At 44.6% G+C, this 14,119-nt stretch overlaps 1 protein-coding gene across 6 annotated transcripts in view; it reads right to left on the bottom strand.

The window, feature by feature from the left end:
* The window catches only part of EFCAB6 (EF-hand calcium binding domain 6), a 239,117-nt gene that overhangs the window by 149,255 nt on the left and 75,743 nt on the right, over positions 1–14,119 (bottom strand). For 4 of the 6 annotated variants that reach the window (XM_074227119.1, XM_074227117.1, XM_074227120.1 and 1 more), the window contains exons 4-6: positions 13,444–13,655; positions 9,605–9,693; positions 4,472–4,535 (exon numbers count right to left, since the gene is read on the bottom strand). In XM_074227119.1, the coding sequence (XP_074083220.1) occupies positions 4,472–4,535; positions 9,605–9,693; positions 13,444–13,655 (365 nt within the window). The remainder of the gene's footprint in view (positions 1–4,471; positions 4,536–9,604; positions 9,694–13,443; positions 13,656–14,119) is intronic. The other 2 variants (XM_074227123.1, XM_074227122.1) reach the window with 2 other exon arrangements.

Here is a 14,119-nt window from a genome sequence, read left to right as displayed (position 1 = left end):
CAGCACTAGAGCCAAGGGAGTTCCTATTATTTACTACTGCAAGGAAGAAGAGTCGACTGGCTGTCCGCTTCAAGGCCAGAAGACCTGAGTTCAAGAGCAGCTCGTGACATGCCCTAGGACCTGCCCCCCAAAGCCTCCCTGCAGGTCACAGCTCCTGAGCAGGTTCAAGGATCTGAGCAAAGAGAAACCTCAGATGTGATCTCACCCACTGGCTGCACACAACTGGAGCCTGTGACAGCAATTCTTCATAAGACAGCACCTAGCACACCCAGGCAGAGTCTAATCAATGCTGCCTGCCCATGGCTGAAGCTATCCAGGGAATGAGCAGCAGAGCTGGGGGACCACCAATCAGGGGACCCCCAGTCAAGCACATCTTCTGAGTGGGATCAAAGGCAGATCGGCACAAGGCCAGTCATGGCCATCTAAAAGTCCTTCCTCAGCCTTGGCTCAGGACCTCATTGGTCCATGTTCTGGTCCATGTTCTAGGTGACTCCGCATGTCTGTGAAAAGTGACAGAGCTCTCTACTAGACTAGAAGCTCCATGAAGGCAGGAATTCCCAGTCACTGATCTCCATCTCTCCTCCAAGACTCAGCCCAGTGCTCTCAAAGCTACTAAACTGAACCAGAAATGATGCAGGGGAAAGGGTGTCAGATTTGGAGTCAAAAGACCTGGGTTCAAATTCTGACCTTGGCCCTTTACCAGATAACCTTTGTCTGCTCCCTTCCCCAATCTAGTCTTCAGCTAATTCTTTTGCAACAAGATTTGCAATTTTCAGCAATAGCTGCAATTCCTAGGCAGTTAGATGATGCTGAACCTGGAGTCAAGAGCTGAGTTCAAATCCAGCCCCAAAGACACACTGGATGTGGGATGCTAGGTATCTCTGTCTGCCTCAGTTTCCTCCACTGTTCTCTGAGAGTAATAAGCCCTTTTTACAGGGTTCTTGTGAAGATCAAATGAGATAATCTATGTAAAGTGTTTGCCGCATAACAGGCCCTATACTTCGCTTCCCCCTACGCACCCTCATGGACTAGAATACATACAAGCTTATGAACATGTACCAGAGGTACCTTAACTTCCCTAACTGAAGGGCACATTCTTCAGATCGAATATTCAGTCATGAAGCGGGGAAAAGAGCTCTGAGATGCCAAAGTACCAGGGTTTTCTCACAGCAGGTCAGGATGGGGCTTGGAGTTTTCTTTGAAGGTGGCTGAAAATCTAGGCTTCGGAATGACCTTGGAGCTTCTGGGCTTTTCCATTGACTTCTCTGACAGCTTCTGTGGTCCTACCATGCTGACCAATGTGGACAGACTTGAGTCTGGGTAATGTAGGAATATTAACACCCACTTACATGCACAGTGGGAAACAACAATTAGCCAACATGTGAATTGTGGTTCAATTAACATTTCTAGACTCAAGGCTAATCATTTGTTAGTTTAAGTGAGACGTTAGGCCTTGATTAGAGATGAAACTGTTGGTAGGGCTGGGCTCTGGGATGGAAAATGCTAGATATGTGAAATTTAAACATGCTTATGAGGAAATTCAAACCCACTTGCCTTTCTTTGCTCCCACTAATGATCCTAAGAAAGACAAAACCATTAGACTTGACAATGGAACAATAAACGGAATCTCAGTGAATGAATCTGATGTTTATTCTGCCCTGCCCTAGACCTGGACAGGACATATTTCCTGTAAGGTATTTATTTCTTCTCCAACCACTTCTGTTCATTTGATTTGAGGCTCCAATTACACTTTGCAAGGGAAGGGACCCAGAGGCTCTAGGATTTCAGATCTAGAGCTAAAAGGGGCCTCTGAGAACATCAAATCCCTCCACTGGACAGATAAGGAAACTGATGCACAGAAAGGCAAAAGTACCTCAGGATCATAGGAGCATTGATTTCAAAGGCCATCAAATCCAACGCCTCCCCATTTTACAAAAGAATTAACTGAGATACAATAATTAGTGACTACCTGCCCACAGTCGCACACTGACATAGGACATGTCAAAAGATTGTAGATTGTAAGCTCAAAGGAACCTTTTCTCCTTTTAGAGAAAGAAAAAGGGACTTGCCAACAGAGAGGGTGGAATCCGACCCCAGTCTTCCTGATTACAAACCCAAGGCAACCCCATTACATCTCTGACTCCAGAATTGGGGTTGGGGAAGAAGAGGTAGCCCCACCAAGTTACTAGAAGCAGGGTTGGGAATCAGGGAAACCTGGGTTCAAGACTTCCTGGTGTATCCCTGGGTAAGTCACACCACCTCATTCTCATTTCCTAGCTAGGGAAGATGAAGGTGTAGAGCCCTCCCAGGTTGACTGGCAGAGGGGCTTTCCATCCCAGAGATCTCCCACCCTGAAGAAATCCCAGACTTGACAGGACTATTTGGCATGTCCCAGATTTCCCCCACCCCTGAGGGTGGGCGAGGGGGGAGGTGTGTGGAGGCTCCAAGAAGCTACAATGGATTTGGCAATGATTCCAACAAGCAAGGAGAATTTCCATGATCCAACTTAGGTAGGTGTTTGCCCATTCCCTTTGCCTTGACTTATTCACTGATAAAGCCAACTTGGAAAGGACCCAAATAGGAGAGATATTTGCCTTCCCATCAGACAGGTTTCTTGAAAGCAGCCTTGGACACAGTTATGTAACAAACTGACCAGAGAATTTCAGAGCTCAGAGGGGGCCCCCAAGGCCAGCCAATCCAACCCCTCATTCTGCTGAGGAGATGCCGAGGCACAAGAACAAAAAATGATTCATCCAAGGTCACACAGTGAGTCTGTCATTAAACCCAGGCTCCTGGCTCCCAAGTGGGTTTAATGGTTCCGGATGTCACCAAACTCTTGCCTACAATAATGTTGGGGTGACCAGCAAGACAAGTGCTTTCACAGATTATTTGAGAGCTTTAGGGTGGTTGTGGTTGTTTTTTTTTATTCTTGAAAAATCTCAGAAGAATTCAGTGGAAGAAAATCAATTAGGCACGATTCAAATTGACATTTTAAATGGAACGCTTTCAGCCACAGCCCCTACCTTGTTAATATAATTCACTGGCTTCATGGCTCCAACATCTGGGGCAAACACCAGCTACGCCTATGGATTTTGAGATCACTATGCTGGGTCAGAAACACTTATTCAGCACCCTCTATTTGCAGAGCTCAGAGTTGAGTACTAGGGGAAAGGCCTAGCTTAAGGAAGAGTTACTGTTTGGTAGGGGTCAAGAGGGGTCTACCCTGATGTCCTCACAAACAAGCTTACCCATGAATACATTCTTTTTTTTTTAGGTTTTTGCAAGGCAAATGGAGTTAAGTGGCTTGCCCAAGGCCACACAGCTAGGTAATTATTAAGTGTCTGAGACCGGATTTGAACCCAGGTACTCCTGACTCCAGGGCCGGTGCTTTATCCACTGTGCCACCTAGCCACCCGCATGAATGCATTCTAAAGAGAACAAATCCTGGGTGACATTTGAAGGGGGAATCCTAAAGAGCTCCATGGAGAAGCTAGCACTGAAATGGTCCTTTAAATGAATGAAGGGGAGGCAAAACAGTCTGGGGCTAAGGAGTCATCCAATGGACCAGAGGAGAGAAGTACCCATGGGAGCTAATGTAAGAGAGGAAGACCTGGTACACTTAGCATAAGAGTCAGAGCTTGACTCAAAAGAGTAGGAAGCCAGTGAAAACTTTTGAGCAGAGGAGTGACTCCAATAATCAGGAATTCAAGAGTGTCATATAGAAAGGGATTGTGTTAAGTACTGGAAATTAAAAAAAAAATCCCCCATCCCCCACCCCAGCCTCTAGGAACTTTCATTCTATTGACCTAGATAGAGAGATAACCAAGATTATTCTGAGGTGTATGAAGGAGGACAGAGAGATTGGAGGGAGCAAACCCTGGATGATACTTACACTTGAGAGACTTCTTAAGGGCCTCCTATCCCAAACCCCTTATTTTGGAGTGGAGAAAACTGAATCCTAGAAATATGAAATGACATGCTCAAGCTCACATGGGCCTGGAATGCCCTCCCTCTAGCTCCAAATCCAGCCCTCTTTGCACTGGACCATGCTGGAGGCTAATAGAAACAAAGCCTTGTTCCTGAGGACCCAGAGCATCTCCGCAGGCTCAATGCATCTGTGTGGCGCATGATGGGTGCTGGCGACTAGAACACTTTAGGTTTCCTAGGCCTTCTCAGACACCAGTGGGGAAGGGCTCATCACCAACTGGAGTGAGAGTTAATACAAAGTCATTAAGATTCTGAGTCTTCTGTTTGTCATTCATCCCAATCAACACCACACGAGGCAAGAAATGTAGCCGAATATAGGCTTCAAATCAGATCAGGACAAAAATATCTCCTCAGCCGAGAAGAGTCTGACATGAGAACTAGTGACAACATGCAGTTTGTTTCCTGGCATTTACCTCTGGGAACTGTTACTTGGGTCAAGATTGAAAGGGAAAGTAATTTAGGAAACATTCTAATATGATGATACCTTTTCTCCTAAAAGACATTCAAGCTGACTCAATGACCTGCTGGTACACTGTTTCCCATTGACCCTGAAAAAATAAAAAAGGCAAAAAGATGAATACTGGATTCAAAACAAAGGAGAAACAAAAAATTCTTGTAGTAGCATTACACATAAACTTCATTTGCATCTTATAATTGTTATTTAAGTTTAGTCTGGGCTCCCAAAAACCTTACAGCAAACCAAATAAAATCAAACTTAGACATAGATGGCAACAATAATTAATATAATAGTGGACCATTTCTATCTGAATTCCATTAATTATAAGGATGACCAGAATGGGAACGCCACCACATGTGTTGTTTTTTTTTTTTTGGTATCATTGTCATTGGTGTACCAGAAGACAATGAAAAGTCAACACCAGTGGAAACACTCACAGGTTGCCACAAGTCACCAACCATGTCTTCTTCTCACTGAAACAAGTGTAAATAACATGTGTAAATATGGTAAACAGGACCAGAGACAAGGTGGGTCAGGCATGTAAAAGAGGGATCTTGCCAAGGATAGTGTTGCCCTGGCAAATAAAATATATTGAGACCTAAAGAAGGCATCCAGGGTGTTGGCTGAAAATGAAGGAATTCTCACATCAGTAAAGCAACAGATTCCTCCAGTCTCAGGGCAAAGGTGCTCACTGTGTCACATCCTGCAAACTCTATGAGGACAGAACTGTGAATTATGTAAAATCTGCAGTTTCTTTAGTCACTAATAGTGGAGGAACCCTCCAACATTAAGCAATTTGTTTAATTATTGAATTTGAATTTTTCAGGCTTTTTTTTCACAACAAATGTTTGGAGAAAGGGAAACAACCACAGGGCCAGGGGGAGAGACAGGATTTGAACCAGAGCTTCTGGCTTCATGTGCAACATAAAAAGAGAGACTTTCTGGTTTGGCTCAAGGATAATTTGTCCTGTTTAGTGCAAGGGTCATGAAAAAGACCTTGAAGATTGTTTCATACAACCTCCTCATTTTACAGACAAGGAACTGGGGTCCAGTAAAGTGGAGTGACCTACCCAGTGTCACAAGGTAAAGTCAAATTTGAACCCAGATCCTCTGACTCTAAATCCATGCTTCTTGTCCTAGGCACTGCAAGTTTGGCTCTCTCCTGAGTGGTTCCATTGAACAAAAACCACAGAGTATCGGATCACAGTTGAAAGGAACCTGAGAAATCATTTGGCCCAATCCCCTCATTTGACAGGTAAGGAAACTAAGGCCTGTAGCAGTAAAGCAATGTGTCTCCTGAACCTAGACATTATCACACACTCCACACTGACCTCAAGGATCAGTGACAAGGATCAGAGCAGGACTAAAACAGAGATGTAAGGAATTTCTCCAGTGCACACCATAGCCCTGTCATACCCAAGAATGAGGCTTAGGAAATCACTGCCCTCAACTTGGCCAAGGCTAGTCCCAGCACAACCCAGGCCCAGTTTAGGTTCAGCCAAAATGGAATATATATGTATATATACATATATATAGAGAGAGAGAGAGAGATAATAATAAAATAATAATAAATAATAAAATAATAAAATAATAAAAATAAATAATAAAATAATAAAATAATAATAAAAGGGGAGGGGGAAGATACATCTCCATCTCTTTCACCTCAAGGAAACAAGGGTCAATGGGTCCGATCACAAAACAAAGAAAATCCAAATTGACACCCTGATTTCTTTTCTCATCCTCTTTTTAGAACCCAGCTCAGTTGGTAACTTCCATTTCTCCTCAAATGGAGTTTCTCAAATGAGCTCTTAAGATATAAAGTTTACAAAACAAACAATAATCCCTCGTGATGAAACCCAAGATTAGGATGGGGCCCTTTTGAGCAAGAATCATCAGGTTCCTCGGTATTTGGTCCCTGAAGCCAATGGTGAGTCACAGCTCATGAATGGAAAGAATGTTAGAACCTGCTCCCTGGGGATTAGGGAGTTGTTTTTATGTGGGAGGTTCACCTAGAGAAAGGAAGCTAACTTTAAGAAAGGAGACTAAATAGCTAACTTTTAATTACTGCCATTGTCACTAGCAAGGGGAGAATCCCATACATTTAAAATGAAACCGAAAACAGAATCAGAAAGGGAGAGCAGAGCACTCATTATGAGAGCCAGGGGGTCCTGGACCCTGGTCCAACACTATCTGGAGAGCATCTGGGTTCAGTTCTGGGCAGCCAGGACGGAACAGGGCTACATGAACACCCTTCAAAGGCGCTGCACTGGGGATATTATCTTGGAGAGGCAAAGTCACAAGGAGGACATTGAGTTCTCTCCAAAGATTTTGTGGCAGCTGAGAGGGTTCAGAATTCATCCAGCCCATTCCTCCCATTTTACGTGTGGAAACTGAGATCCAGAAAGAGTAAATGACTTAGCAAGATGAGCTGGGATTCTAACCTAGACCCTCATCATGGCCAGAAACAGGATTAGACTTGTTCCTGACCTCAGGAGGCAGAACTAGTAGTAACACAAGGTGCAAAGAGAAAGACTTGAACTTGATGCAAAAAGAAACTTCTATAATCCCAGCATCCAAGTGTGATAGGTTGTCTTGGGAGCAAAGGCATCCCCTCTGTCTTCAAGCAGATTCTAGGGGCCCCTTGTCAGGTAAGTCACAGAGAGGTTCCTTGGATTAGAATGGAAGGACCTTGTGGCCTCTGAAGACTTTTCAGTCTGAGATTCTGATTCATTTCAGAGGAAAATGAGGCTGCCTGTATGTTTATTTTTACACAAATTTATTCTGTTTTGCTCTAGTAAACTTAGAATCACAAAACTATGGCCACCAAAGAGCACTGAATTTGAAGTCAGGAGATCATTTTTGTCACCTTTGTGATTTGGGGTAAATCGTTTTCCCAGTCTGGACCTCAATTTCTTCATCTGTGAAATTAGTCTAAAGAACTTTGGGGTCTCTTCCAGTGTTAGATCTCTAAAATGTTGTTTGACCTTGAGCAAGTCCCTTCCTACATCTTTGGGCCTAAGTTTCCTCCAGTGAAAAATTAAGGGAATGGAAATAACCAACATCTGAGGTCCTTTCTAGATTTAAACCTAAGTCCCTTTGAGTCTTTTCAAGAGGAAACAAAGAGCAGATGGCACATGTACAAATGTGGGAATTTAAAATTTTACCTTTTGCTTCCTTCTTACAAGTCCAATTAATATAATGACTCCTCATTGTTAATATGCTTCCCATTTACCTCATCAGTCTGGCTTTGGATCAAGGGTTCTTCCCCTTTTTGTGTCCTGGATCCCTTGGGCAATCAGTCTAAAGAAGCCTGTGGCCTTTCCTGAGTGGTGAATATAACCCACTGGATTTGGATTGCAAAGGAAACCAGGTAGAGTGAAATCAAGATGTCATTTTCCTATCCATGCTTATGAGTCCTTTGACTCCAGGTAAGAACTAGCTCCAGAGTTCTGGGTTATTTCTCAGCATGTTTCATTGCATTTGGATAAATTACAGTTCTGATGAGAATAATTCTCAATCCTCTAGAACTTGGACATTTACAATCAACTGGCATTTATTTAGCACTTGGTATATGCTCAAGCTAACAAATACAAATACAAAATGGGAAAATTCCTACCCTTAAGGAACTTACCTTCTAAAACTTATTTCAAAACAATCCTATGAGATTGGGTCTGAAAGTATTATTAACCCCATTTCACAGACAAAGAAACTGAGAAGGACTGGCACTGGCCCTTTGAAACCTCACCTCTCCCAGCGGCCTCCAATACCCACTCCTCCCAGAAGCCTTCCTTGATTACCCAAGCACAATGCTCTTCTCTTTCCCCTCTTAATACTCTGATTTCTCTCATAATTATGTGGATTCCTCTTATCTCCCCTGCTGGATTATAAGCTTCCTGAAGGGACACCCCAAGTTGCAAGCATCTTTGTACCTTCTCTTGACCCTTACATGGGTATTGGTCAGCCAGCCCTTACCACACTGTCTGGCCCATAGTAGGAGCTTAATAAATGTTTATTAATTGACTGACTGAAAAAGACATTTATTAAGCATTTGTTGAATGAATCATGAATAACAATGGATCCATCAGTTAGATTAGTTCTGATGCTCTTAATGATAATGTCTCGACTCTGGCTACTGCCAGCAGACCCTGGGCTTTGGAGTGGTGAGAGTTCACCATATCTAGGCTGACCCAAACCCAACATGGAACTCCCCAGAGATCTTCATGCTGTGTCCCCTTGTTCACACCCCTCCCTCCTGGCCCTCTTGACTCTGGGATCAGTATTGAATCAACACTAGAAAGGCCTTGTCAATTAATTATTCCCTCCTCCCTGACTACTGCTGTTCTATATAGCAGGTCTTTCCCTAAGTGAGGTTTATACACCTTTGTATGTTCTGTCCTCAGCACAATGCCTGAATAAAATAATTTTTCCCATTCATTCAGAATTCCAAGATCCATGAGTTATGGCCTTCATGGTTCTCAAGGCTGATCATAACCCTTATTCAAATCAAACTCCTCAAGGTGTCAGAGATGTCTTTGCTTTTGTCTCAGTATCCCTGGTACATTGTGCAGGGGCAGGGGTGGTCAGTGGACATCTGTGGCATAAGGAGTTCTGTAAGCGAGAGCTCTTTTCTCTGCAATAGCACCCCAGAGACCTATCCAGGGAACTCATTTGGGAAACGGAGGGCCATGCAGTCAGTCTGAGTCAGAGGCCAAACCAAGCCTTCCAAGTATTCTGCCATGCTGCCCCTCACCTGGTGCCAAGCGAGCATTTCATGAATATTCATGGAACTGACCCGTCAGAGTCAGCAGAGAGTCCCTGTGAGTTGCTTTGGCCAAAAGCCATCATAAGTTAATGGTTGCTGCTCTGGGGCTGGGCCTCTCCACTCCCAGCTGGGCTGGTTCTCTGACAAGACAGGACTAGGCCATCCACTGGTCTGGCACTCATAGCCTTGTCAGCTGAGCAGCACCTGCCAGGGCATCAGAACCAAAGGAAGAGGCTATGACCCTTGAGCCTCTCTGGTCCAATTTCTAGAGCTCAGGGTCACTCCATGCCAAAAAGAGATACCCAAGCAGACTGTCAACACCTGCCTCCATCCCCATATTTTCATTGGAACGATAAGGCCAACATTGGATTCCATAAAAAAAACAAGCCATTCCTTACCTTTTTAGAGTTTGAACATTTGTAATCAGTCTGCCAAACCTGGCCAGGAACTCCAGATAGGGAACGTCCCCATTGCTGGTAAGGGGTATCTACAATGGAAGACAAACAACAGTCAAGTGACTGTGTCCAGAGGAGGGAAATCCATAACTAGTCTTCACCCTCTTGCTTGCAGGTAGGGTGGGGTGGACAGCTGACTCAGAGATTCAAAACGCTCCCCTCCAATATTCAAGGGGACCAGAACAACCCCAGTTATGAACACTACCCAAGGAGAGAATACCTAGTTGGGTACCAGGAGAAGTCAAGTCCTTCTCCAAAATAACCCCAGGAGTTCAACACTTCTCAAGTAACTGAGGACCCAGCAAAATCTAGAACTCAATTCCTAGGCACCTTAAGGACTCTGTCCTCTTGTAAAACCAAAATGTGAAGCAAAACAAGAAAGATTATATTTAATTCATATTATAGTCACTGGTTTCTGAAAACAATAAACTGAGTATAAATAAGTTTTGATTCCTATCCAAACATATCTGTGAACTCCAATGTTCATTATAGCAGGAAAAAGGGTTTACAAGTCCAAGCAATTAGCCCCACACTCCAAGTGGATACAGATTTGGAAGAGATAGATCCAGTCCATTCAAATCATTTCTGCTAGGGTCCTTTTCACTAGCTCTGATCCTGATCAATCCTTCAGAGTTCATTGGTCTCTTCATTGGCTTTTTTTATCCTGACAAAAGCAGAAAGAGATTCGAGGATTCTGGCAATCACAGTACCCAGGAATCTTCTAGAATCCTAATCTCCCAGTTGGAAAAGGACTCAAAATAGTCACCTGGCTTCATCCAGGCCCATTCCTGCTTAGGGACCACCAGCCCTGGCCTAGGGATCTCTTTATATACTCAGTCTACAATGCTGGGCAATGGGAAAGGTGAGTCTTTCCTCATTCCGATGTCTACCCATTATCCTAATTCTGACTTCCAGAGTTCCCAAAAGAATCAATCAAATCCATATTTTGGATGATAATCCTTCAGATACTGAAGTCAAACCTGTCGCCCAAGTCTTCTCCATCCTAAATACCCCTAGTTCTTTTGATCATTCTTCCTGGACATTGTTTCTCCTTCCCTCAAAATTTGGTGCCTCCCACACACAACAAAATCAAGAACAGGTGCCATCCCCATCAGTCATGTTGGATGAGAGAACAAGGACAGTTGGTATCCCAAACTGGAAAGGCTCCCATACAAATCTGAATTTGTAGCCTGAGGTTCACCTACACAAGGACAGTCCCGAGCTCCAAAATTTGCAGTAGCCAGAGAAAGGAATCGATGGCCAACACTAAGACTCTACCAATGCAGAACCAGGGGAAACCAGGAGAATAGCTGTGTCTCCTGGGGGGACACAAAGAAGACACACTATGTCCCGCTCAATCAGTCTGGCAGGAAGGTGGGGATCCATTCTAGAGGAGGCAGCACTTGAGCCAAACTTGTAACAACTAATAGGAATTCAATAGGGAAAGAGTTCCTAGACTCAAGAGCTGCAGGGGAAGAAAGAGCATGGAGGTGGGAGGGCACAGTTGGCCTGGATTGTAGGGCATATGGAGGAGAGGAGCAACCAATCAATCAGGCAACGCTTATGAAGCACCTACTGTGTACTAGGACTGTGTGCTGAGCACTGGGGTCACAAAGTCAAAAGAACTGACTCTGCCCTCAGGGAGCCCCCATTCCAAGGAGGGAGTCAACCTATAAAGAACAGGCAGAGACAAAGAGGTAGAGACAAGACACATGCAGAGGATGTACCGAGGGCTTCAGGAGGACCTGTTTTCAAACTTGACCTCGGATACTTCTCCTTTGAGGCATCTATTGAAAGACAGCCTGTAGAGATAGGGCTGAATACGCTAAGAGTCCACTTTGGGGGGGGGGGGGGGTAGGGAGGCATTTGTCAATTTTTTAAATAGAAGCATGACCTGTCCTTCACTATAATCCTCCTTACCAAGGCCTGGAAGGGATGCTGGCTCTCTAAGGCTCTGCCGGCAGAATCTGAGCTCCTACTCTCAGGATGGGAAGGTTTCATGGATCAGCCTGATGATGGACCACATAGGATCAGTTCTCAAGGAGTTGGCCTCATTCCCTCCCCAGCAGGGAAGGCTGGCCCCTGGGGGACAGATTTTTCAGTCACTTAAATGATGACCATCTACTGCAGTGTAAAGGATAACAATCAGTACCAGTGGAGAGACTACAATCCTAGAGGACGTCCTGAAGAGTAGATGGGGAATCTGCTCAATTTCTAGAGCTACTGTTGGTAAGAATACTGGGCTTTCAGAGACAAGAGCCTTAAGAGCAGCAGGAATCAAAAACTGATACCTGCTTGAAAGGAAAAAACAACCAACACATCTGGAAAAAGCTCAGAAGAGCCTGTGAAATCTGAGGACAGGAACATCAAGGCTGGGAGTCATGAGTAGGACTGAAGCTGCCACAAATTCATCTGTGGCCATTTGTTTTTATGACCCAGAAGCTTGAGAAGGGACAAAGAACCTAACAATAAGCCAGAAGCTGCTGGTGGGGTCTGAGGCAGGTGGCTGAAGACCCCCAGAGAGAGCCCAGGAGGCACAGGTCTGGCTATTCAATCAATCACCATGGACAGTGATAAAGCCAGGGTTGCTCATGGCCAGAGGAGCCTGGGGAGGATTGCAAGGATTAGCCTGGCTCTGACTGACCCCAGAGAGAAGAATGAGGAAGAATCAGAATCACCCACAGGTACAGAGAGCTGTTTCAAAACCAGAATAGGAAGCTTCAAGCAGGCAGTGATGAGCTCCCCATCCCTATGAGTTTTCAAATAGTTGTGGGATAAACCTATGTCAGATGGTGCAGAGCAGATTCCTGAGCAAGTGTAGATTGGAGCAAGATCACACCAGAGATGTCTACAAAACCTCAGAAAACCCCAACAGCCAATGCAAGAATCTACAATGCCAGAGTGGAAAGAGAAACCCCCACCAAAACACTGCTCTACCATAAGCACTACAACCACTGAGAATCTGTTTGTGTGTGTGCGTGTGTGTGTGTGTGTGTGTGCTTTTCTAGATCAAACTGCCCCGCCAGTGCACATTCTTGTCATCAGTCGTTCTGTCAGATCTGACTTCTCATGATCCCATGTTAGGTTTTCCTGACAGAGCTATGAGAGTGGCTTGTCTTTCCTTCTCCAGTTTATTTTACAAATGAGGAAACCAAAGCAAATGAAATAAGTGACCTGCCCAGGGTCATACCTCTAGGAAGAGTCTCCAGTCATATTTGAACTCAGTTCTTCCTGACCCTAGGTCCAGCACTCCATCCCCTGCTACACCTAGCTGCCCCCTTGTCAACGCTGTATTTACCCAGATTTATTTGGAATGCGTTGGATCAAATTGTAAAGGTCTTGAAGGCTCCATGAAGGCATTATGACATATACTAGTTGCAGTGCAGGCTAGAAGAAGTTAGCTTCTTCCCAAAGCTTCCTCATAGGAACAGAGCTCAAAGGAGAGCATACTTATTAAAGCCATGGGGAGTCCATAGAACAGAGAAGAAAGAATATAAGAGGCAGGGGAAGCCTTAAAAGATGGAATGTCAGGATCGGGAGGGTCCCCAGGACAGGGAAGGTCAAGGTTAGATGGGGCCTGGGCAGTATCAGAGTCCAACCCCTTAATCTGACAAATGAGGTAATGAAAGCACAGAAGGGAATTCCCTTGCTCTGAGCCCCAGGGATCCTAGAACAGGGCCTCCCATTTCTTTGAAGAACAAAAAGGCGGCTGACATCTTGGGACAATCTACTGCCCCTTCCTCATAATCCTATCATGGTAAGTGTCTCACCACCATCTGTACCTGAGATAGAACTTCATTAAACTGCTTTCGGGTGAGGGGCAGAAGGTAGATTTCAATTATTCTTCTCAGCTGATTCTTTGTCACTGTCAGGGTTTGCTCAGAATCAATTATGTTAAATGCTTTCTTCAATTCTTCTTCTTTTTTGAGAATTTTTTGAAAGAAGATTCGATCGACATCCGCAAAGGACAAGATGGGATTTACAACACATATGGCTGGAAAACAGAAGCAACCATTTAATAAATGCATTTACAACAAAAAACCAGAGAGAAACGTTCAGAGTTGGGCCAGACCAGATCAACTTAAGTAACAGCCTGGGACCTCACTGGTCCCATGGGTATAGTCCTGGTCCCATGGGTATAGTCCTGGTCCCAGTCAATACTGGGTGAGGGTTTGGGGGGAAGGGGGGGAAGGTTCAGAGAGGCCAGAAATTTGTCTGAGGTGACACCACTTTGCTGGCTCTAAGACCGTGGATGCCTTCTAGGCTGCTCTAGCCAACTGGCAATGAAAAGGTCTCTGATTCTTTTTCTGACCAACCAAAGGACCCTAGATCTAGATCTTGAATCCAATCAGGGTACGACCATACAGGTCATCTGAGGCAGAGCAGGGAGTTGAACTCAAAACCTAGGATGATGAGTTCAAGGGTTTCCCCACTGTACTGTCCTGCCCCCAAGGAGAT

The sequence above is a fragment of the Macrotis lagotis genome, chromosome 2 (assembly GCF_037893015.1).
Source record: "Macrotis lagotis isolate mMagLag1 chromosome 2, bilby.v1.9.chrom.fasta, whole genome shotgun sequence".
Classification (NCBI taxonomy): Eukaryota; Metazoa; Chordata; class Mammalia; order Peramelemorphia; family Peramelidae; genus Macrotis; species Macrotis lagotis.
This window is presented reverse-complemented; position numbering and strand designations above follow the sequence as displayed.